Source organism: Clarias gariepinus, chromosome 20 (genome assembly GCF_024256425.1).
Source record: "Clarias gariepinus isolate MV-2021 ecotype Netherlands chromosome 20, CGAR_prim_01v2, whole genome shotgun sequence".
Lineage (NCBI taxonomy): Eukaryota > Metazoa > Chordata > Actinopteri > Siluriformes > Clariidae > Clarias > Clarias gariepinus.
The window spans coordinates 13038079-13064389 of record NC_071119.1 but is presented as its reverse complement, the minus strand read 5'-3'; the positions used below and the strand labels follow the sequence as shown (position 1 = coordinate 13064389).

The following is a 26311-nucleotide window of genomic DNA, read 5'->3' as shown; positions in this document are numbered from 1 at the left end:
TGTCAAAAACACAGCGACTCTCATTGGTCCATAGGCTTAACGATATTCTGACTTCTGATTCGTCAACGAAGGTAGGAGTCGCAGCCCAAGTATTTTTGAACACCCAATCAGGACGTTCAGGAGACCCCGGAGGGCGGGAGTTCTGTTGAAGCATACTAACGCAATCTAGCTCCGTTTAGCATACTATCGTAATGTGCTTCAAAACTGTTCTGCGCATGTGTCCGCTTTCATGGCGTGGGAGCCGACATGACGTAATTTTTCCGAAGATTTTTCATTTCAGGGTGGCCATATTATTGTACTCAAAACATTATCCCGTGAAGCTTGTTTGTTTTGCATGTAAATCTTATGAAAATTCTGTTATTAACATTGTAAAAAAATTATTATAAAAAAGAAGTTAATTCTACTCTCTTCTTCATAGATCTGATATTAACGTGTTAAATCTTCCACGCTGCTACCTTCCTGGTGCTAATGATCCCACACTCACTTTATCTCTCTCTCTCCATCTAGCAGTGATTTGTTTTAAGCATAGAAATATGAAAAAGCATGTGATGACATAACGTCATTTTGCTGAACGCATTTGCTTAATTGATCCACGTGTTTGTTTACTCAAAACATTGCAGCGTACATAAAGGCTATAGAACTTGGTTCTGTACTATAACATTAATAAACTACGAAACCAATTATTAAATGAACATTGGATGGTTAATCATTGTCTCATGCAAATAGTGACATTTAATGACGTTTACAGTCATTAAATTTAGTTTGTGTGTGTTTCAGTGATTAAATAATTTCCAGGCTGATGTTAAAAAAATCCTATACCATCCTATGCTTTACTATCCTATATTATGACATAATAATATAATAATAATCTATGTAAGACAGAAATACTGAGTAGCCGGTGTAGCGGGCATCCCTCACCGTGTAACATCAGCATCAGGCAGTGTCATCAAATGTAACAGTAGACAGCTTTATCATCACCTTTTACATCACACTGTGAGGTAATAATATAACTGCCGAAATAGCATAAGGAGTGGCAGCGAGTTGACCGCACAGCCCATTCACAGGTAATTGTAGCACAAGACCGTCAGGAACTGCACGCAGGAGAAGTTTAAATAGTATAACATAACATAATATGATATCCATCGTCTATAATACTAATTTTGTGTTGGGAACTTACAGCAAAAGGTGGGGTACACACTCCTATTGCAGAGCACAAGCCCACACATTCCACCTCCATGCTGCCTATAATATAATACACATTGCCTGCTCAAAAAATCTCTAGGGTTTTTTCAGCTGCTTTTTTCAGGTTTGGTTATAGCACACAATGGGGAAGATAATTATGTGTGAAAATGATTCCTCATACTTCCAGACCCATCCCAGCATTGTCTTCTCAGTACATTCAGGTTGCCAGCTGACTTCATTTGATAGTTTTATAATATTGCTGACCCTATGCCTCCCAAACTGAAGCAAACCCACATGACCTTTAACCACTGTTCCAAAGTCCAATCTTTATCCTCTCTGCCAAATTGAAGCATTTTTTTTTTGTCTTACTAACAAGTGGTTTTCTTATGGACATACATAATATGTTGAATTTCAATCAGGCCCCTTATTCCAAATGAAGGGCATCTTAATCCTTTGGCATACAAAGATATTTTGAATAATGCTATGCTTTTGTCTACTGTTACATTTGATGGCACTGCCCAAATGGTACATGGTGAGGGATGCCCGCCACACTGGCCACTCAGACACCAGCAACAGCCCAAACAGAATTTCTGTTTTATAAATAAATTGAAAGGATAGGATAGGTTAGGATAGGATAGGATAGGATAGGATAGGATAGAATTTTTTTTAATATTACCCTGGAAATAATTTCATCACCTCATAAATGTTCTAAAAAATAAATGGCCATGAATTCCCACAGAAACACTCCAAAATCCTGTGGACAACTGTCCAAGAAGAGTGGAAGCAATTATAGCTGCAAAATGGGGACCAACTCCATATTGAATGTGTTTGGATACAATGTCATTGCCGGTTTGGCCAAACACTTCTGTCCATACAGTGTACATATGTTTAGTCCCACTCCAATGAATCTTTATTGCATTGTGGGTGTGGAAATGCTGTTATTTTCACTATTAAGCATAGCTGTCATTCGTACCATCAAATATTGAGACCAAGGTGGGAGGGTGTCATCACCCTGAGGAGATGAGCATTAGCCAGGCGCATGAAAATCTTCCTGCAGGCAGTGTTGGCGTAGGAATGACCAGAATGACCCACATTGTCTTTGCTAGTAATAGGTTTTCTTGGAGGATGCATGCAATGAACCAGAGCTGTTGGGCTGGGGATGGCAGCTGTTATTATGGGTCTTTGGGCAGGGCTCATCTCTTGAGGAATACAGACATGACAGGTGGGGCGCAATGAACTTGAGGGAATTAGTGGAAAATAATAGGAAAGTACCCATTCTAATTCATGCTTTTCTTAATTGATTTATTTAATCTCTATTTTCTTTATCATACACTCGAAACTAAATAATGACACACAAAGAAATGGATCATTAATACAAGTAAATTAAAATAACATCAGAGAAAAAGTGGAACCATAGTCCAACAATAACGGTTTAACGTCGGCATGTTAATTGCAGAGGAACGATATATAAGGAAACATTCGGTATTATATATGTCATTTCATTTATTTTAATGTATATGCTAATGTTTCTGTATTTTTGTTAAACATTAATATTTTATCATGCAGTCCTAGCCTGGCATTTCTAGTTTCCAGTGCGGCCACAAAGTAGCTTTTTGCTCCTTCAGGCGCTGAACAGAAGGGAAGATAAATATCGTTCTACGCTTTTTGTTGCTGTGCGGCATTTTGCGATGATCCCTAAATCATTCGTTGCGCCGTAGAGAATAATGGTGTTTATGCTTTTAAACATGTATAATTTAAGAGAGGAAATATATGTGGGTCTTATTTGCGGGTTTATTTACGCAGCTATTGAATTCGGAGATGCGAATATCAAACTAACTTTACCGCGGACACAAACAGGTGTTATGCGCTAAAATGCCCCCCTGCCACGGATTCCCCCCCTACATAATCTCTATCAAATATTATATTAGGACATACATTCAAAGGTTTATTATTATCAAATATATTATTAATTTTATAATTAACCCTAGGCACGTGACACTCGTCGAGACGATTAATACATATCCCCCAAAATGATTATTTTATAGCACATTTATTTTGCAGGGGTTTGTCAATGTACAAATAACAAATTATTTATCACAAATTACACTAAATAAATATTGTTTGTGGTGAAAAATTACAGGAAAAGATTTTTATTATAAAATAAGCAATAGAAAAATATGAAAAAAATATATAATTTATATATTTTGCCCCCTATACAACCTTTTTTTTATATTGCTTACTTAATAATAAATTCATTTGTTATAATTTGTCATTTGTAAACCATAAACCTATGCATTTAGGTGGGCAATCCGTGGCCTAGGTCGGGGGCATTTTAGACCATAACACAGTAGTGTACTGTATGTAGTGGGCATAATAACATCAATGGATACATTTGTTACATGGACCACAAATAAGCAGGTGATTCAGCATCATCAGCCTAATCAACCAAAAAGCCAACCGAAAGGAAAACATGATGAAGCCTATGTTGCGAGGAGAGACCTCTGTGTGTTTTGTGTCTTAAACCGCTGGCAGCAGACAGTATGAGACAAAGTAGGAAGACACTTATCGACAACACACCCCAGTCACGTTAATAAGCCACTTAACTTTTTTGAAAGAAAGCTCTAGATAAGTGACAAAGTAAGCCTGTTATAACAATTGCACGTGTATTTTATTTGTTTTGAACTTGTTTTTCAACAAGATTAGATAACAAACCAGTAAGATCAAATTGGTGTTATTTGATCTTACTGGTTTAGAAATTGATTTTTCAATAAATAGTACACTTGGCCGTTTTCGTTATCATTTTGTTGACAAGTGGGGCTTGAAAATTCGCCCACCACCTTAAGTGGGGAATGACAGAAAATGTTTGAGAACCACTGACCTAGACCTTGTTATGTTTGCTTGGCTTGTCTACACTTACCAGCTAACTTCATTAGCCACATCTGTTTAACTTCAGTTGAACAGATCACAGATTCAATCACATGGCAGCAACCTAATGCATGTATACATGATCAAGGTAATCTGCTAAAGCTCAGACCCGGCCTCAGAATGGGGAAGAAATGTGATGGAAGTGACTCTGAACATGGCGTGCTTGTTCTTGCGAGATGGGCTGGTCTTTATATTTCCAAAATTGCTGATCTAATGGGAAAATGCAATCACTCTCCTTCTTCGACAAATAGCTCTTACAGAACCTAGAGGAGTGTTTGGGGTGATTGGCCTGTTGTAAAACAAATAATGGCCCTACTGTGCAAACCACATGGGATGGCATGTCATTGCAAAACGCTTTGGTAGCCATGCTGGTTAAGTGGGTCCTTAATTTTGACTAAGTCACTAAGTCATTTTTTGTGTGAGCAAAAACTCTGTCAGTCAGTTATTTGTAAAAAAAACAATAAATAAAGTAGAATAAACATATAACACAAGAATAATACAATAATTTAAATTATACAAGAGTTTAGCCATTTTGCATAAGAACATCTAGTTTATCTGTAATAATAATACATCAGACATTATTAGATTATTTGATATTTTATTTAAATTAAAAATTCTGTTAAAGAACTTACACTTTTCATAAGCCAGGCTCGATTGCTGTCTCTGTGTGCATGGAGTTTGCATGTTCTCCCCGTGCTTAATGGGTTTCCTTCGGGTACTCCGGTTTCAATGACATGTAGGTTAATTAGATTAATTGGCGTTCCCAAATTGCCCGTAGTATGTGAATGAGTGTGTGAGTGTGTGTACGTATATGTGTGTGTGTGTGCCCTGCGATGGATTGGCAGCCTGTCCAGGGTGTACCCTGCCTCCTGCCCTAAACCTCCTGGGATAGGCTCCAGGTCCCTGAATACAAGATAAAGCGGTATAGACAATGAGTGCGTGAGTGAGTGAGTGAACTTACACCTGCCAAAAGTAACCAGTATTTAAAGATGTGAAATAAACTTAATAGAGCAAGGGGCGAAATTTCTTTCTAAATTGTAGTAGAGTAAAAAAAACAGTTTTTTTGTGAAACCTTAAATATTTTCAATCACCAACACCACTTAGGAAGAAAAATTGAATGGAGATAACAAAATAGATGAAGTAAATGGTATCCATTTATTTTAGTGTTACAGAAGTATTAAATACGTAACCATTAAACCAAGGATCCCAGTGTATTAGTTATGTTCATTTAAGCAGTGAATAAGCAAAATTTGATTTTGACTGTTTGCATTGGCCAGGGATTTATTTATTTATTGGGACTTGGCTATGTACAGTGAAAGTCAAAAATCGTTAGAGTATATATTAGAATATTTGCTAAGATCAATTTTTAAAAAAAGGATTAACAATACTGAAATAAAAAAAGGTTAATTTATGCACTCAAATTCTTGGTCAGGGCTCCTTTTCCATGGGATTACTGAATCAATGTGACATACAGGAGCAGTGCTGAGGCGTTATTGAACGCAAGGTTGCTTTGATAGAAGCTTTCAACTTGTTTGTATTGTTGGTTCAGATGTTTCTCATGTTCCCCTTGCAAATACCCCATAGATTCTTTATGGGTTTTAGACCAGGTGAGTTGGCTGGCCAATCAAGCATGGTGAGGAGGTGCTAAAGCACGGTCGCCTTGAGTCCGGGTTTGATTCCTGCCCAGGGGTCTGTGTGCATGGAGTTTGCATGTTTTTCCTGTGCTTGGTTTTCTCCGGCTACTCCGGTGTCCTCCCACCATTCGAAGACATGCAGATTAGGCTAATTGGTGTAATGCATATTGGCTGTAATGTGTGAATGCGTGTGTGAATGTTAACCGGAGGTCCAATCAGGGTCATAAAATTTGAATAAATACAATACATGGTCCCTAGCGGACTTTCTTGAGGATCCTAGATGGATGGATGGATGGACAGGTGTTAAGTCCTATTGGAAATCTCCATAAACATAGGAAGACAGAATATTTGTTTAAGTTTTGGTTGAAAATTTATTTGTTTAGTCACTTTCATGAATAGTTTTTTGTTGGGCAACAAAGAGAGTTGTGGTAAATTGGCTTGTTTAGATGCTGCCTTCCTCACTCGACCACTCAGGTTTGTTGCCAGCAAAGCGTGGTTGAAGCTTTTTCCAGGGAGCTCTCGTGTCTGTTTCCATCTGGCTCTCCCTTATAGTTATGCTGTTATAACTAGTTTGGCCAAAGTCCTTGCTTGCACGCTGCACAAAATATATGCTAACCTTATACATTATGAGACTGTGAGGAAACCTAATTTCTCCCTCTCTTTTTCTGTTAAGCTACACATGGCACTCCTGGGTTACAAATGATCCTGATCCCTTCTGCTCTCCAGACGTGTCTGACACATACTCATGCCCCGCTTTTGTGTGGAGTTCTCATTGCATGGTCATAGAGGCCTCTGGCTGGTGCTGAGGATGGCCCCATATGGACTACTTTGGGATGCATGTAATGACTGATTATTAGAAAGATGGTCTGGAACCTGGGCTGATGGTGGCTTTTCTGTGAAGTCTGGTGATTGTATTTTCTTCATAATTTAGGACTGAAATTCTCACAAACAGTTTTGTACCTAAGGCTTCATCAGGGAAAGTAGACTTTATATTGACTCGAACTAATCTTTCATATATAAATAATTTCACACCATTCAAATATTAAATGCATAAGTCGTCAACATGTGCCAATGTACAGTTTTTGTAGTCTACAAATCTTTATTCAAGGAGCAATGAAATAAAAATAGTGAGGCATAAAAATTACAAATTTTAACAGGACCAAACAGATGACTTGAAAAAAAGATCAGAAGTCCAGAATACTAGTACAGTAAATGGCAACATTGGTTTAATATAATTAAAAATAAAAATCTTTGGTTTATTACCAAACACATGAATGTAAAACACTAAAAACATGTGATTTATATGTCTTGCAATGTGCATTCTATTATTACTCTGGAAAATGCTGGCTATAAAATTGTTGTTTTCAATAAAAGAAATACAGATGTTTCACATAAAGAACCCAGATTCTATTTTACATTGTGGTGGACACACTAATCAAGCACTGAATGATGCTGTGTATACTTAGAACTATTTAATGTGTATTTGAATGTAGAAAAATAATTACCGTTACTGTAATTAGTACTAGTAATAGTTGCTATTATAATTTCTTAAGTGTGTAGCTGGTGTAATCAAATAAATAATTATATACAATCTCCTTGTGCTGAAAGCAGTATCTAGACATATTTTTATGAAATAACACAAATAATTTACAAAAGAAAATAAATCTTAATATTAACATCACCATTGTAAATTGTTGTAAATTGTTAAAAGAATGTACATGCTTCCAACAATGAAAACTACAGACTCAAAAACTAAGAGGACAAACAAACAAACAAACATAAACTAATGTAAAGATGTAATAAAAAACATCTTGTGATTAGAGTGGTGACTGCCTCAGTAAACAGAATGTAAAGTAAGTTATTTGCGTGATTGTGCCTGAGCAGAAATAAACAAAAACATACACTTTAATGACAGTGTGAACTTAAAAGGTAATCTCATCTAATAGTGGAACTAAGTGTCATTTATTCTAAGGAATATACTGTAGAATATTTGCCTTTTAGGAAAATCTTATAAAGCAGTTATGGTTCTTAATGACAAATGTGCTGTAATCGTAATACTGACTCAAAAAGAACTTAATAAAAAACATTAACCAATCAGATATGGCTGTCTGCATATCATTGTCAAACTGTTTTAACTCACAGTTAGCAACATTAAAAAGTGCAGTGATGGAAAGTAGACATTTGGTATTTTTTGTTTTTTAAAAAAAAGGAAAAAAACAAATCTTTTTACACTAGAATACCTTCAGAACTGAAAATGAAATCTGATGGCATACCAAAAAAACAGAGCTACAGTAAGTCCCCGACTTACGAACATGATTAGTTCCAGGACCACATTGTAAGTTAGATTTGCTCTTAAGTCCGACAAATTAAGTCTTACACGCCTCTGACACGAATATACAATGAAAAACACTTGGCTAAATTTGAGCGGTGCCTATGTCCCCTTTCCCCACACTCCCATCATGTGGCCCAAAACCGTATGCCTAACTAATGTAAGACTTTTTTTGGGGAGGTTGGTGTTACTACTACTAAGGCTACTACTACCACTTAGTCGGGAGGGCGAAGACTATCCCGTGTTTACATTTACATTTAGGCATTTGGCAGACGCTCTTATCCAGAGCGACTTACATTTTTATCTCATTATACATCTGAGCAGTTGAGGGTTAAGGGCCTCGCTCAAGGGCCCAACAGTGGCAACTTGGTGGTTGTGGGGTTTGAACCTGGGATCTTCCGAACCATAGTCCAATGCCTTAACCACTGAGCTACCCCTGACCCCTGTGTTTCCTCCGAACGGCGTGACGTCAGCCGACCGCATCTTTTCAAACTGCTTGCTCACGCACCGTTAGGTGTGGAGTAACACACTCGGAGGAAAGCGCTAGCCGCTCCTTCCGCATGCGTGAGCTCACTGACGCCCCCGATTGGCTGTAGAGCCGTGATTAATGTGGGAGCGCAAGTACCTCTCATCCCTCCTCCCTGAGAGAGCTTGGCCAATCAGCTCTCTCTGTACCCTGGCTGTAAGAGGAAAACACCATCACCCGGGGTTCGAACCAGCGCTCCCCGGAGATAGGGCGAGCTCTTTACCACTGCGCCACTCGGAGGCCCAATGTAAGCCTTTTTAAACATGCATAACGGGTACTTAATCTCAGACATGTGAAATGCAACAGTGTTGTCTTTTGATTACACAAGGCTACACTTTTAAATAGCGAGGGGAATCTTGAAGACGCAGCGGGATCAGCTGATCTCATTTACATTCAATCCGAGAGGGAGGGACAATGCTGTTTACTGAGTGCTTGTTTACTTATATTTATTGTACGCTTGGACTCTATTAGTCATTTAGTCTCAGAGCTGTTTTCCACTGTATTGGACTGTGAACTCTGTTTTGTTAAGGATTATTCACCATCAAGATAGCTTTACGAGGTAATTTATTTTCTATCATTGTGCTTCCGGACTGATTTATTGAAACCGGTGAGGCCGACAAATTTCATCTGCACTCCCACATGCACATACAATATACTGTACCAGACTTTGGACATTTTATACATTCACTTACACACTGGAAATATTGTATATATTTGAAAATATTCATATCTGGTATTTACAAATGTTCATAGATCCATGGTCCGTTAGTCCAGCATCTGCGGGGACTTACTGTATATACGCAAAGGGGAAAAGGGATGTATTTGGAATTTCATGACGGAAAATAATGTTGTGATGACTGTGACATCTATTGCTTATTGTGCCTGAATTTAGCTGCATGTGTTATTTTACTGTAGCTGTTTGCAAACAGAATATAAGAATTATGGAAAGTATTTGTTTATCATGTTCATATAGCGGGATTTATAAGTCGTATATTTAATACATATAGTCTACTGTAAATATCTCCTGATTAAGGTTGTAATGAATGCTTCTTTTATTCACTATTGAATCTATGCTGCATATCTCGTTATGTGTGTGGGTGGGGAGACGCATAAAATAAAAAAATGCCTAGAAGATGTTAAGATCTGTGTGAGAGTGTGTGTGTGTGTGTGTGTGTGCATTAATGCAAATGTCAGCTGTAGTATTTGTGATCCGTTGCAGTTTTGTGTGAAATAATATAAAATGCTCTAAAAGTACAAATATTACATGGGCTGTTAAAGCGCGCGCGCACACACACACACAGAAACACAAACGCATACAAAAGGAAAAAAAATAGAAAAAATGTTGACTGTTTATGAACTAGCAGAGAATATTTTAATAAAAAATTTATTATGGTGTGAAGTATATGGTGTAAAAGTGGAGCGATTTTCCATGTCCTGTGAATTTGCTTCCATCAAAATTTATTTTATGTCACCACAAAACATTCCATTTTGCTGAAATGAATCCTTAGTTACCATGACTTGCATACTTCAATTATCTAGGGAGAAAAAGTTGTTCAATGGTTATATTGCAATAGCTGGTGTTTCAAAGACATAATTAATTAGGCTCATGCTGAAATGTTACTCATGCAGTGTGATACATGTTAAATCTTTAAAGTTCACCCGTGTTTAAATAAACTACATTAAACAAGCTTAAAGTTAACATGTTACACATTACTCAGATAATATTGCAAGGTATTTAATTACTTACCATGACATTCATATTTAAGATCAGAAAAGAACACGAGTTCTTGAGAGAAGACAAACAATCCCAGTCGTCCCCCAGCAAATGTCTGATCATAGACTGGCCCTGAATCTGCCATGATATGTTTCCCCTCATATACTATCACTCTGAATAAGAGCAGATATGATAATATGTTACTAAACACAGTACTGTGTATATGGTATGAGAAAAAATGCTGTAAATGCTGTTTTTCATTGTAATCAATTTACAAAATGCAAAGTACGGTACATGAACAGAAGAAATATCTAAATCAAATCAATATCTGGTGTGACTATTCTTTGGCTTCAAACCAGCATCAGTTCTTACACTTGAACAAAGTCAAAGAATTTGCAGAATCAGCGTTACGTGTATGATTAATATCACTTATATTAAGCAGGTGCTAATTTTCATCAATTTCATATGAAGGTTGAAACACAGTCATTAACTGAAACAGAAACAGCTGTGTAGGAGACTTAAAACTGGGTGAGGATCAGTAAACCTTTGCTACTTAAATATCGGAAGATGTTCAGCAGTGCAATCGGCAAAAAAAAAATGATAAAAATCAGTGGGACACACGTATACCCATCTATTGTCCAGAAAAGTCTGGCCAGAAGTGGTCTTCATAAAGAATTGTGGCCCAAAAGGCATACCTCCAACATAGAAACAAGGCACAAGGCTAAGTTACTCAACTATACATGAAAACATGGAAACTGAGGTGCAGAAAAAGGACAGCAGGTGATGAGTCAAAATGCAGGTTGTTTGTCAATGAGCTGAAGAGCATTGTGTTAATGGGCATTGTCTCTATGGGCAACAACGAAGCAAGATGGAGCTTTCTTGAACGTTTGGAGCTACATTTCTGAAAATGGAGATTTAAACAGGATTAATGCTGTCCCATGTTGAGAAGTACAGGCAGATATTTATCCATCATACAATACTATTAGGGAGGCGTCTGATTGGCCCCAAATTTATCCGCAGAAGGACAACAACCATAAACATACAGTAGTCATTAAGAACTATCTTCAGCCTAGAGAAGAACAAGGATTTCTGGAAGGGATGGTTTGGCTCTGAATAGCATCATGGAGTCTGTCTGGGATTACATGAAGAGACAGAATGATTTGAGGCAGCCTACACCCACAGAAGATATGTGGTTAGTTCTCCAAGATGTTTAGAACAATTTACTTGCCAAGTTTTTTTTAAAACTGTGTGCAAGTTGACTTAGAAGAATTGATGCTGTTTTGCTGGGAAAGGGTGGTCACACTGAATACTGATTTAATTTGGGATTTTTTAATGTATAAGAATAGGTTGTACTGGACTTAACTGAATATAATTTTTGCAAAATCTTTCAGTTTACAATACTTGATACAATATCTGATGTACCCAATGTATACACATCTAAAGGCTCTTTTCTGAACTCTTTTATTATCATATGGGAACTGTATATGCGCTCGGACGATGCCTGTAATGACCTTACATGGTGCATATCTGTTTGATACGATTCTGTTTTTAAACTACCAATGTGAAACGGAAACTTCGACAGGAAGAGGCTGATCGTAAACTGAATTTTTTGTATTGTATTAATTGTTTCTCAGGATCTTTAACAATCTTTGTAATAGGAGATTTTATGAGCAACAACATTTTTTACCACCTTGGTTATACAAAACCTTTCATTTAATAATCAGATTTAATAATGTAAAACATCCTACCAATAAGCTACTAGTTTGATGTAAACACACATCTGCACAAATAGATATTAATTAGAAAAGCTAAACTGAATATTTATACTGGGATTCGTTAATATTTTCACAGCTGAAATAACTGTGATCAAGTGGTATATGTAACTAATAACATGCTGGAGTTGTTTTAGGACAAAACTTAATCTTTATCTGAACTTCTTTTTCGATTTTTGAGTTCTGTTGTACAGAAATACAGACAGGCAGACATGTATGTGGGCTTCAATCTGAAATAGTAATATCATTGATTACAGTGAAGCTGCTCGGCCTCATTTCAGCTTTAACCTTTTAACTATCTCTACAAACTCCTTTCTTTTCAACAATGACGCTGGTCTTTAACATAGAATAAACATTTTTTTAATGTATTCAGTACATGCATGCCTATATATGTTTGCATTGTATAACATTTCTAAGGTAATTTTTGAACTAAAGTTGCTTTGGGACTTTATGTAAGTTATATTGTTAAAAAGCTATTCAAATAAACTTTTAAAACGTGTATAACTTTATTTTTTAAGTTTAAAGTGAATTACTGACCAAATATTAGGACTAAAACCATTCCTATACAAAAACTCCTAACCACCTTCCGGTTGGTCATGTTTATCAAACCAACTTTTATGCTCCTTGTACCACACAAGTGCTAACCACTGCATATGTGGAACACTATATGTCCCTCGTCAAAGCTGCTCAGATCGAACTGTTCACTTGCTGCCTAATATAAGCCACCCCTTCACAGGCCACTGTACTGATATAATCAATAGTCTGAAGGTTATGGGCTATTGGTTGGAAAATATATATATGTGCTGGTTGTCACCTGATAAATCCCGTGTTAGGTCTATGAATGAGATGCCACCTATATGCAGTATAGTCTTTCCAACCGATGTTCTTTGGGTCATGCCACAGAGTGCGAACCTGGAAGAAAGTGATTATCATTTATTAATTGTATAAATTGTATATTTATTTATTGTATAAATATAAGTTTCTGTTTTGAGAAAATTGGCACATCTGCCTCACCTGGTCAGGGGTGTCACCAGTGTGCCATAGGGCATTACGTAAGTTTTCCCCAGTGCCAGTGGTGGAGTTAACCACTTTGAGGGAGACACCAGAGATTCCAAATGCCTTTGATGGCTTCTCTTCCCAGTATGTTTGGGTGATCTGCTTCCACATAACCACATAAAAGCGGCCACTTGACTGGTAACCAAACACAAAGCCAGCATAGTCATCATCTCTGTCTGTGTTCACATAGAAGGTGCCGCTGAAGTCCACTGCATTGAACTCATCATAGCCTAGAAAAAAAATCTCATTATATTAAGATACCAACCCAGGGTATGAGACTATGAGGTACTATTTAAGAACGTTTTAACTTACCTACTGCAATTCCTGGGTCAGAATTAGCAGTTTGGACCAGTTCTTTGCCCTGATGCTTGACTACCCAATTGGGATCGATTTGTGTGGTCCCTTTGGGATCCAAATGCACCATCTGGAACTTTCTAAAGTCAGTCATACTTATAGCATTGTTCTCTGGGCACATGTCAAAAACGTCAGGGATGCCGTCATTATCAAAATCTTCTTGGCAGACATCACCTCGACCGTCACCTATAAAAAGTAAAATTTTGTTAAAATTGACATTTCTTATCAATTTGCAAAAGACATAAGCAACAATTGAAAGATGCTTAAATGAAACTGCTGAATTGAATACATAAAAAAATGCGACATCCAGTATGATTTCATATGTTAAATTGGCTCTAGATGATTGAAATCAGAGTCAAGACTCATAAGATGTGCCACAGTGGGCATGGTTGAGGTTTTAAACTTCATGGATGTGAAATCTGCTGCACAATTTTAACTGAAAATAATACACATATAAATAACTGTCTGTTGAAAATGGTTTTAGCATAAGATCAAAGGGCTGTTGTCGCAAATCTGAAGAGTCTTTTTTGACAAGGTAAAGTGTTTGTCCTTTGTCCATTTGTGATACAGCATAGACATCTCAAAAATGATCACACTTCTGAATTCTCTTGACTTTCATAACTACATTACAGGTATCACAACTGTAATTAAGCCCAATATGTACAGTATTGATATATTAGTGTACTACAGATTTTTTAGTTTTAATTGGGAAAGGCCTAGCTCTTTGTTATTTTAGCAGCAGCTGGCCAAAAAATATCCGAAATATGCCTATTTAAGATTCTTACAACTTCACTGATTTTTATTTAGGAACTTATTTTAAGACACTTTATTAGCTTTTATTTGGTCATGCTTACGTGCTGCACCCAACTGCGCGTTTTTATACAAGACTACAAGTATTCAAATAAAACAAGGGTTTCTGTACCTTTCTGTGGTCTCTTTTAAAAAATCATGTTAATTTTACATTTTCACATCACATATATAAAATGTAAATGAGAATTGTCAGGTTGTTTTCCTATTCAATTGGTTGGTCCTGAGGTAAGAAATGTTGAGTATTGAGCAAATATTACTGTATCCAATCATATTCAGAGATACCACTGGGACCATAGTGGAGGCACCCTTATTGGTGTACACATGGCTGAGAATTGTTTATAAATAATTGATAATTATTTTACAGGTAAGTTGATTTTAATTAATCTTCAGGTAATGCACAACAGTATTATGTGTTCATGCAACTGTAGTTTGTACCAGAGTAGCAAAATGGTGAAGTTGGTGTTAAGAGTGCTCGCGCCTAAATTGGCAACCAATGGCGTTAATAATTTGGGTAAAAGGTCATAACTTTTAGCTTATTGCTCGCATGCTTAAGTCATCTAGTCTCATTCTTTTATCTAGTCTCGAGTTTACCTAGCATCTTATGTTAAGTCAGACTTGGTGTTAAAAATGTATTTTGTTTTCCATTTAGTAAGAATGTGATTGTTAAAATACAGTTATGTGTTCAGTTAAAAGCAAGTTTGTGGAATAGTTACTAGGCACAATTCATATTGAGTTAGGGTTGTGATTAACATGATTAATGTGTAATAAGCAGGGAGACAGATTCATACACATTATCAATGCTGGGTAAATGTGAATCGCCATCCTCATGACTTCGAATATTGTGTTTGTCTTTTGCTGTCATGAATCTGTTAGAGCAGCATATTGTGATTTATGATTATATCTGTCATGTAAGTTTAAAAGATCTGTTTGTCTATTGTTTAGGTTTGATAGCAGAAGATCTGTGTCATGTAACATTGTTTAGATTTGTGTTTAGAGAATTGGGCATGGACGCTAGTAGAGTGTAAGCGTTCAGCATGTAATGAGTGAGTTCAGGTGCACATGCAGAGAAGAGAGTGCTCCTGGTTTCAAAGTGTTTTCATATAAATATTTTACAGAAATAACTGTGTTGCCCAAGGACGAGCACCGACTCATTCTTAAAAGTGTAACCTACAGAGAGTTTAATTGAATGTGTAAATCTACGATTCATAAGGTTGTTTTTAGTGACGTTTAGAGTGGCTTGATCATCTTTTATTTGCAAGTGAAAATAGCACCAGCTTTATTTTATGAACCAAACAATGTGAGGTCATGGGAACAAATATCGGTGATTCAAGTCAAAAGCTTTTTTTGGATAAACCAGAGTAAATAAATTTAAAACAGCAATCAAGCTCAAAAAAGAGCCAAGAATCCATGCAATCAACAAACAACCAAAACTGGGCTAAAGCAAAAATTTGAAGTGAGAACAGGAATAAGAGCAAAAACTGAAAAGCAAATGCAAGGACACAGAAAGCTTGGTGAGATCACAAGACAGCATTTTCCAAATATAAAAATAACCACAAGGACTGTGGAACAGGGAACACCTGAAAACAATTAGGACACACGAGGCAGACACAAATAAACAGACATGGAAGGACACAGGACAGAAACCAAAACAAACACATGTGGCAGAAGGTCAGTAAACAGTGCATAAATCCAAGGCACTGTCTGTTTAAAAATGCTCTCAGCTACATGTAGTGGACTTCATGTGGCATCAATGTCCATGAAGGCAAGGCTGCACCAAGATGATAATGGTGTCTAAGCCAGGTGTTGGCACCAGCACAAATGTGCTTTGAAGCTAGGTGGTGGCTCCAGCACGACATCCCCAAAGCGAGATTGTTCTCAAATCCAGGTGGTGGGGTTGAATCACATTCAAAGATAGCACCAGAGTTTCCAACTCTGAAGTTAGGAGACATGGGCAGGGAATTATATAGGACTAGCTCAGTGGTTAAGGCATTGGACTATGGTTCATAAGGTCACAGGTTCAAATGCCATGCCCACCAAGTTGTCCATGTTGCACCCTTGAGCAAGGCCCTTAACCCTCAACTGCTCAGATGTACAATAAGATTACATTTAAGTCACTCTGGATAAGGGTGTCTGCCAAATGCCTAAATGTAAATTATACTGTATGCGGAGCCTCTTCACCCTTGCATCCTATGCTGTTGGCCTTGGCCTCTTCCTACTCCAGGAGGCTCAACAGCTATAGCCCGCCCCCCACCAAAATCTTACACTGGATTATAAAGAACTACTTCCAACTCTGCAAAATTCCTGAGGCCTAGATCTCCCTTGATGACCAGCACAAATTCCGCCCAGTTTTTTTTCATTGGTCTTTGGGTTCACCGAGGTGTCAATGAAATTGGTACTGCAGGAGAAATCCATCTGGAGGGAATATGCAGCCAGGGTGCACTCTCCCTCCTTATCTAATGCACTTTTGCTGTAGGTTAACTGGACATAAGAACAATCTCAAAAAGGTAATAGCCAAAGCTTAGTCAGGTGAAAAACATGCAAGATTTGACAAAGACAAAAAGGAAACACAAGAACTTATACGGGCACATGGAGGAATGTTAGAAAAGAAATGCTTAAAAAAAAAGGATTGTGTGATGAAGAGCCCTAATATCATGTGTAGCCACATGTGGAACACTAAATTGGCTACTAAATTAAATTGTCATCGTCAGTGCATTTACCTCTACCGTATGTATCGGGGTGTGGACCAGACATTAGATGAGTCAAGCTAGACATACACAACTAGCTTGTAGCTCATAGAGCTAACAATTTATAGTCCATAGAGTTATATGATATGATTGTATTGAACATTTTTAAAAGTTAAACCTATTTATACAACTGGTAATGTGAAAATGAAAGACCCATTAGGGTTGATACCAGGTTTATTACTGTATCATGTCCGGTTTGCTGGTATATGACCAGAGCCAATGTTAGATTACAAGAAGGACCTTCTATTTTCAGAATATTTAAATGAGGATTTTGTGATGTTCATAGCACAAAACTACCCTGTGCACCATAAATCATGACTTGATATGATGGTCACACATTATATATACACAAGTTTCTATGACACTTGACCTACCGCCCGAGTCCACTTGGTCTTTGTTGGCTACCAGCCTGCAGTTGTCTTTGTCATCAGGAATTCCATCATTATCATCATCAAAGTCACAAGCATCTCCTTTACCGTCCTTGTCATGATCTGCCTGATTGGAATTAGGAACATAAGGGCAATTGTCTAGGTTGTTTTGATGGCCATCCTCATCAATGTCCTGGTTGTTGTCACACTGATCTCCTACAAGGTCATTATCTGTATCAGCCTGTGGATATTAAACAATACATCAGAAAAAGTGGTCACATTAAACTTCTGTAAGAATGTGCATACAATAAATATATAACATTTTTGAAAGTAAGAACTATTACATACACATCTACAGTAGTATATAGTATATATATATGTAAAGTGAAGATGCTTTTAAAAATATGCAGCACAGTAAACATTACAACTATAAGAAATAAACTGAATAGAATGTGCTTCCCTTACGCGAAGAAAATACAGTATATTTCTCTATATATTAACTGTAAATATATTTAATGATTTAGTGTTCTGATCTACTGGTAAATTGACCAGATTTTATAATGTTAATATTCCTTGTTGCTACACTAACTGATACTGACTAATGATAACAGGAAATAAGATATTCATATTTAAAACTATATTAAAAATATATTTAAGAAATATATTGAGAAATATATATATTCAAATGTATATTTAAATAAATATAATTTTATATTCAACAATATACTTTATAATACATTAAATTTGATGACATATATGTATTTCTTCATATATATGTTGTATGTAGTTTGAACTAAATGGACTTAATAGGCATTAATCAGAGCACTTTGACAAAGTAAAAGTGTGTATAATTTTTACACATGCATAAAATTTCAAGTTTTACTAGAACAATTATAAGTATAAGTATAATGTTTTTTTGTCTTCATTGCAATGAACTGTATATATCCATACATGCTCCATTCATATATTGCAAAATATTAGTAAATATAAGCACTGGTTTCCTATATACAGTATAGAAATGTACTATTTAATATATTGCATTTTACATTTAAAACATCATACACTGTCTTAGGCACACTGCTACAGTATGTTGTACCTAGATAGCTGTAATGGTATCAGAAAGGATTACTATTTAATATTACACACACACACATACATGCCCACGCACACATACATATACATGCACACGCACACACACAATGGGTATAGAAAATAATCATCCCCTTTAAAATAATCAGCAATGAAATGAAAACAGTTCTTTTTATTCAGCTGTTGTAAGTGCAACTTTTAACCTCCAAACGAAAGGATCGCTGATGAATCCGCTGGCTATGATAGAAGCATGCTGAAACGCGCAAATGTTGAAACATGCTGAAACAGCTCGCTACTTTTAATTTTTACAGTATGTGAATGGCGGGATGTGTGTGTGTGTGTAACTAATTGCTAATTGAAGGGTAAGAGATGGCACCAGGATGCACTATGTGATAAAGACAAGGAGGCAGAAGCGGTTTGATGCTCCCAGCAATGATCTGCTGAAAAACCTTGTCATTAAAAACTTCTAAAAAATCCTAAACATTAACCTCTGAACATTATTTCAGGTACACTCCTTTACTAAAGTGGTATTTCCCTAATGGCAATAGGTCTTTCAACAGGCTAATGTGCCCCGTCAAACTGTTTAGGATTTGTCAAATTCGTTAAGAATGGTTTAAGAAAGCAATCATAGTGTTAAGCTGGCCTCCAAGTCTGCCTCTGTCCTCTCCATCTCTGTCATTCTCTCTTTAAAGAAATAAATGTTATTCTTGCATATATGTCTACTAGCTACTGTTTGTGTTATAGCAGTCTTTTTTCTTATGGTAGCAGATTTTAGTTGCTCCCATTAAGGCGTTTCCACACCAGACCATCCAGGGCGAACAGTTAACTTTTACCAACACAGGTTGAACCTTGTGATTGGCACTATTGTTGTCCTGCATCAAGTGGCTTGACTTGGGGCATTAGCTAGGAATCTAACCTGGGCCATGGGAGATGAGAAGTCTGCCACTGAGCCCCAATTCTCCCATTATACATATTTGGACATTAACTTGGCTAGATTTTATTTTGCATTTTTGACTTATTCCTGATGTTAACCCAGTTAACTAGCTTACATAGTGACATGCATATCTGTGGGTCATCTGTATAATGGTGTGGTGTCATAGACTAGATGCCATAAAATGTCCCAATAGTACCTGATCAGGGTTATGCAACAGAGGACAATTGTCACACTGGTCTCCCACTCCATCCATATCAGTGTCCTCCTGATCATTGTTATATGCATATGGGCAATTGTCATTTTCATTTAAGATACCTGGAACACAAACAGTAAGAGTTGACATTTTAAGATTTGCTTTCTCATGATTATGGATGAATTAGAAGCTTCGGCACTATCATAACGGAAGCTGTCTGAAATCTTGGCCATAGTTCTACAGCTGGTTTTAGCAACATTTGTAAATAGTATTACTTGAAACAGTGTAAGATTATACCAACAACGCAATCACAAATAATGTAATAAGCTGTTCTCCTTCTTAGATTTAATAGATAATATAAAAATATACTGTATGTACACTGTATGTGGGACCCAGCATGTAGGCTGGTACTCTTTCACTAACTCATCGTCTATACCGCTTAATCCCAGGCCTAGAGCCTATCCCAGGAAACATGAGGCTGGGTACACTCTGGACAGCGTGCCAATCGATCACAGGGCACACACACATTCACACACACTCATCTTTTATACCGCTTTATCCTGTATGCAGGGTCATGTGGGCCTGGAGCCAATCCCAGGAGACTTAGGGCATGAGGTGGGGTATACCCTGGACAAGGTGCCAATCCATCGCAGGGCACACACACACATACACTCACACACTACAGGCAATTTGGGAACTCTAATCAGCCTAATCTGTATGTCTTTGAACTGTGAGAGGAAACCGAAGTATCCGGAGGAAACCCACACAGCACAGAGAGATCACGCAAACTCCATGCACACAGAGGCAAGAATCAAACCTGGCCATGAATCAAACCCGGACCCTGGACATGCAAGGTGACAGTGCTAACCACTAAGCCACCATGCTGCCTGTAGGCTGGTACTTTTATTCTCATTAATGCCAGTAATTTGTACTTGTATCTGCATTTTATGTCAACTTATCCCATTGTCCTTTTGACATTTATCTGAGCAGAAAATTACAAAGTTAGATCATACCATCCCCATCAATGTCCACAGCACAGGCATCTCCTTCCCCATTCTGATCGGTATCAATTTGAGCTGGATTGTGTTCATACGGACAGTTATCACACCGATCACCCACATCGTCCTTATCATAATCATACTGCTTGGGGTTAAAGAGGAGAGGGCAGTTGTCCTGTGGAGAACAAGAAAATTCAGGCCGAGTCCACACATAGCTGGGCATTTTTAAAAGCTGAGTTTTTGTCCTTAGTTTTGTTTTTTCTTTCCACATGACCTAAGTTTAAAAAAAAAAAAATCTTTATCCACAAAAATGTGCCGTTAAGTTCTGTCAAAAGCATGCCTAATCCACAGGCAGAGAGATATATAGCAAACTAACGGAAACTTTTCAGAGCGTTTTCACATTTTGTTATGTTTCACACTTATCTTAAAATGTGCTCTTTTTTTCCTCATCATTCTACACACAATACTCCACAATGACAAAGTAAATATATGTTGTTGTTTTTTTTAGTTTAAAAAAAAAAGTTTTTGGTAATTTAATTTAATGTAGAGACTGAAATATACCATTTGCATAAGTATTCAGGCCCTTTGTTATGTTCGAATTGAGCTTTGGGTAGAGTGACACACATTCTACTCCTATCAGTGTTCATTGAGATGCTTCTACAATTTAGTGACCGAGAACCTAAGGGTCACTACAAATAAAAGCCTGAGTTCCCTTGTGGAGATGAGAGAGACTATTGCACTAACAACTGAATTTACAAAAATCTTTACAAGAATGATTAGCAATGTTTTTTCTTTGATCTCTCACTTTCTCATCCATAATTCCATCGTTGTCATCATCCTTGTCACATGCATCTCCTTGGCCATCCTTGTCAAAGTCCTCCTGCCCAGAATTAGGAAGTCTGGGACAATTATCCTGTAGGAATAATTCACGACAAGAAAGCAAAGTAATTAACAAATTATATTTCCTCATAATTATAATAGTGCCATTGTATATTGGCTGCTTACCTTCTTGCAGTGGTACGTGGCATTAGCTCTACACACCAAGTTTTGGTTGGGCCAACCATCCAGATCAGAATCTTCTCCACAGATAAAACCATCTCCAGCATAGCCAATCTTACACTGGCATTTGTACATTGGGTCACTAAAGTGGCTGAGGTAAATGCACTCAGCAGACCTATGACAACTATGGCTCTTATCCTTGCAAGGATTCTCAGGTTCACAAATCTGTGGGATTAAAAAATGGTTTAAAGTTGTCAGGCCTTTCTCCTCTGATATAGCCTTTTTGGGGTCTTTTATTACATTATACTGCTTGTACATAGGTGAGCAAAGTATTAGTGTTAAACATTCTGTGAAAAACATACTAGGAATTGTTCACAAGTAGATTACTCTTGAATATTACCCATATATTGATTGAACAACCCATATATACTGTACATATGGGTACCTTCTATGAAACTTTTTGAAGATTATTATTAGATGCAGATCAAACTGCTAGTTTGTTGTCTGGGGGTTTATGATCTAATTTCTTGCCAGTAATCATCAATTCTTCATTGGCAGACAACTGCCGGAATAAAAAAATACATCTTGGAGGATCCCATCCCAGGGCATGTTCATACAAGATGGTATCGAAATGTTCCGAGACTAGTTTTGTAACACGACCAACAGTCACAGGGAAAACCGACCTTCATAATTTAGTGTGCAACTTAGAACAAAGAGTAAACGTAAAATTGTGTAAAAATGGGCAAATCTGCCAAAGAGACGTTTGACATGAATCAGCAAGTTTATGTTAAGGCTGTAATGAGTCATTCAAGGTGTTTTGGGTTGCAAGCGCGTATCAAGAGTATACAGGATAACATCACTGGAAGATGACTACAGATCAGGAAGACCTTCAATGATCTGAACCCCTGAATATGTTGAAACCATTCAGGAACTTGTGCATGATGATCTTCAGAGAACAATCCATAACATTGCTGCCACTATATTATGTGGAACAGTGCAGACAATTAGGCCGTGTGATTTGTGCTGTGTTGCTGCACAGTTCATCCTCAAGCTGCTAACCCGAGATTAGAAGGAACATGCATCAAAGTCTGCCAGCGTGCCATGGATGACCCGTCCCTCATGTTGTGGATCATTACTAGTGAGGAAATTGGGTGTATGGATACAACCCTAAGACGAAGCAGTGGAAGAATCCATCATCTCTACAACTGAAAATGGCGAGACCGGTCCACAGCTCGACCAAATGCATGGCCATTGTCTTTTTCGATATGCATTGTGCATCGATAATTCGTCCCCCGGGACAGACCACGAATAGGGAATTTAACGCCCAGGTCTCTGAGGGAGAATATACAGTATGGTGAAAATACAGAGCTTGTAAATTAAGCTAATCTTGAAACTTTTAGATACCACCTCATATAGCAGCAATTAGGTTGTTGTTTTTAAAAGATAAAATTACTTGGATGAAATAATGTCAAATGAATAACCCCAAAATAAAGTTGCAAATACAACCTAAAAACAGCAAAATATCAACCATTACATCTGTGGTCCCGTAAATATATTTACATTTACATTTGGGCATTTGGCAGACACTCTTATTCAGAGCGACTTACATTTTTATCTCATTATACATCTGAGCAGTTGAGGGTTAAGGGCCTTGCTCAAGGGCCCAACAGTGGCAACTTGGTGGTTGTGGGGTTTGAACCTGGAATCTTCCGAACCGTAGTCCAATGCCTTAACCACTAAGCTACCCCTGGCCCAAAAAAAAAAGTATATACAGGAACAGAATTAAGAAATCCCAATTGGAGAACTGGACAAACACCACACGTCCCACACACAATGTGTGCATATCGCTCGAGTGTTGAGAATTCTCTCTCTTTTTCTTTACTAAATACGAATTGCATAAAAAGTGACAAAGCCTTTGCTAGTGATAGCAAAAGCAAGAGACAAAGGACAAGTGTCAATTTGGAAATTAAACTAATTGTCGAAAGTCAGTAAATGATATTGCTCAATATTTAGGCATGTCACACTTGAACAGTACAGCTACACTGCAGTATCCCACATAGCTTTGCTAAGTGTCTGCACTACTGCACTTGAAGAGGATATTTTAACATGTCTTTTATGCTTTTTCTTTCCTGTGTGTGTGTCCATAACCTAAGTTGACCTTATGTTTTGTACAGACTGTTGACTCTGCTCTTCTGTGTGGTAGGGGTCCAAACCATTAGTGCCTTATTATGAGACTTCACTTCCAGAGCGCATCATGTCCCGTTATCTTTCTCTTCCCATTAGAATTTCATCGCTCAGGAATGCAAACAGCTTCAATAATGGATTGTGTGAATTGTGTTGCTGAGACACATTATCATATTACTCATCCCAGTTCAAACGCATAGTAGAGACAACAGTATATACAGTGAGGTCATTAAGTATTTGATCACCCTGTGATTTTGCAAGTCCTCTTACTTAGAAATCATGGAGGGGTGCATGGTGCATAGGTGCATTTCAACTGTGAAAGACAGAATCTAAAAAGAAAAATTCGGAAATCACATATGATTTTTTACCAATTTGTTCGTGAATTACTGTGTCAAATAAGTATTTGATTACTTGCTTATCAGCCAGATTTCTGACCCTCAAAGACCTGTTGTTTAAAAATCATACAATGTAAATTTCCCAGATTTTTCATTTTAGATTCTGTCTCTCACAGTGGAAATGCACCTATGCTGAAAATTGTAGACCCTCCATGATTTCTAAGTAAGAGAACTTGCAAAATCACAGGTTGATCAAAAACGTATTGACCTCACTGTAAACATGTCGCGTGGAATATCTTAATGATTACACTGAGGCAATGATGCAAATGCATTTGAGCAAATCCATGTTAACCTATGATTGGTCCGTTCTAAGTGTGTGTGATACCAAAATTTTCTATAACACACTGTAGAATGGTATTTGCAAAAATTCCTTCCTTAAGCATTCAACACTCTCACTATCAGGACCCAGGGCTTAAATGCTGCTAAGGGCATTGACTTAGATACAGCAAGAAAGAAAAAAAAGGCTACCCGCAGCAGTGTGAGTATCTTAAGGATGCATTTGGTTTAAGGAATTACATTTGTTAAATATTGTTTTTAAATTATATTTGCAACAGTGTGTTGAGGTCATTCGATCAACATTATCCCAGTCAGTTATAGTCATTTCTTTCAAAAACAAAATAATACCTATTGGGGTCCAACATTTGTAATGTTGCCCACCAAAAACTTCTGCTGGGTAAAGAATCTCATTCATGATAACTAATTTCTCTTTTTTTGGCATCACAAATTCCCCTGATCTCAGTCTGGTCTATGGAATCATCAATCCAATCCCCTCAACCCACAGCACCCAAAGGATCTACTGCTAATTTCCAGATGCTAGACACAATAGCCTACCCAGAGGTCTTTCGTTTAAGGCAGAGGATAAGTATTTTACATTTACATTTACATTTAGGCATTTGGCAGACGCTCTTATCCAGAGCGACTTACAAAAAGTGCTTTAATGTTTACAACATTGGATACATACTTACACTGTATGTATCCAATAAAAATGTATCCATACTTACACTGTATGTATCCAATAAAAAAAAAATTTACTTTTAATTATTCTACAACTTCTTGTTATTAATTAAGATTGCAGATGGTCGCTTGTCTGAGCCATCGTAAAAAGGCGGCAGTTTGATAGCATTCATTGGATTAATCAACGCATACTACAGTGACAAAGTCCAAGGATCTTAGTGCATATCTTTACAGAGGATTGTACTGTAGATGTGCACAATCCATCAATGTCTCCTTGGCAATTTCTAACCAAATTTCTAAATATCGCAGGTGAGAGGAAATTTGGTTTGGATGGTCAGGAACAAATCAGCAGAGGGCATTAAGGCACCAAGAACACGGAGAACACCATACCAGCTCTTGAGCATGGTGATGGTAACATCTTTAGGGTTGTTTTGCTGCCAGGTGAACTGGTGCATTGCAAAGTAGATGAAATAATTAAGAATTAACAATAATAAACAATTAAGCCCCTTCAGAAATTTCAGAACTACCTCTTATAAGCTAGATGGTTAGAATTTGGATAAAATTGAGTATTCCAATAGAACAATCACCTCACTTTAAAGCCGAAATAGATGAAATAGACTGTGTCCCTGAGTCCTCTATGTTGAGTTCTCCATTACAGCATCAGAAGGATTTATTTATTTCTGTCACCCCATTCAGGTGCGTGTTATCTCCCTTAACATGTAAAAACTGGAGTAAAACAAAACAACACACTTCTGGAAGGTCTGTCTGTGTGCACCATTTGACCTTCTGCAACTCATCTAGCATACAGCTGCATGACTTGTTTTAAACCTAATTTCTCTATTAGTACCTCATTGCTACACTCTTTCACTGGTTTCCTGTAGCTGCCTGCAATAGATGCAAAACGCTTCTGCTTGCCTACAAAGCCAAAAATATCCCAGCATCAAACAGCTGAGTCACTGGGAGTCCAAGACCTACCTCATTCAGAAGTACTTAAATTAGCACTAAAAAACCTTCAAAACCTTATTGATAAAGGCTTCAAAGTTACTCTGGTTAAGCAAATCTGCTAAATGCCATATATGTAAATGTAAATAATTCACTAGCAAGGTACAGTATGGTAATTAGTGGGAAGTGAAAATATGATAGTATTATAG

General features: G+C 37.3%; 1 protein-coding gene across 2 annotated transcripts in view; it reads right to left on the bottom strand.

The window, feature by feature from the left end:
* Window positions 1–6826: 6826 nt before the first annotated feature.
* Window positions 6827–26311, bottom strand: part of thbs2a (thrombospondin 2a) — a 37315-nt gene continuing 17830 nt past the window's right edge. For both annotated transcript variants that reach the window (XM_053479837.1, XM_053479838.1), the window contains 10 exons: window positions 21634–21852; window positions 21434–21541; window positions 20644–20803; window positions 19634–19752; window positions 17421–17655; window positions 13451–13678; window positions 13097–13368; window positions 12897–12994; window positions 10344–10483; window positions 6827–10131 (listed from right to left, as the gene is read on the bottom strand). In XM_053479837.1, coding sequence (XP_053335812.1) covers window positions 10124–10131; window positions 10344–10483; window positions 12897–12994; window positions 13097–13368; window positions 13451–13678; window positions 17421–17655; window positions 19634–19752; window positions 20644–20803; window positions 21434–21541; window positions 21634–21852 — 1587 coding nt within the window. In that variant the 3' untranslated portion in view covers window positions 6827–10123. The remainder of the gene's footprint in view (window positions 10132–10343; window positions 10484–12896; window positions 12995–13096; window positions 13369–13450; window positions 13679–17420; window positions 17656–19633; window positions 19753–20643; window positions 20804–21433; window positions 21542–21633; window positions 21853–26311) is intronic.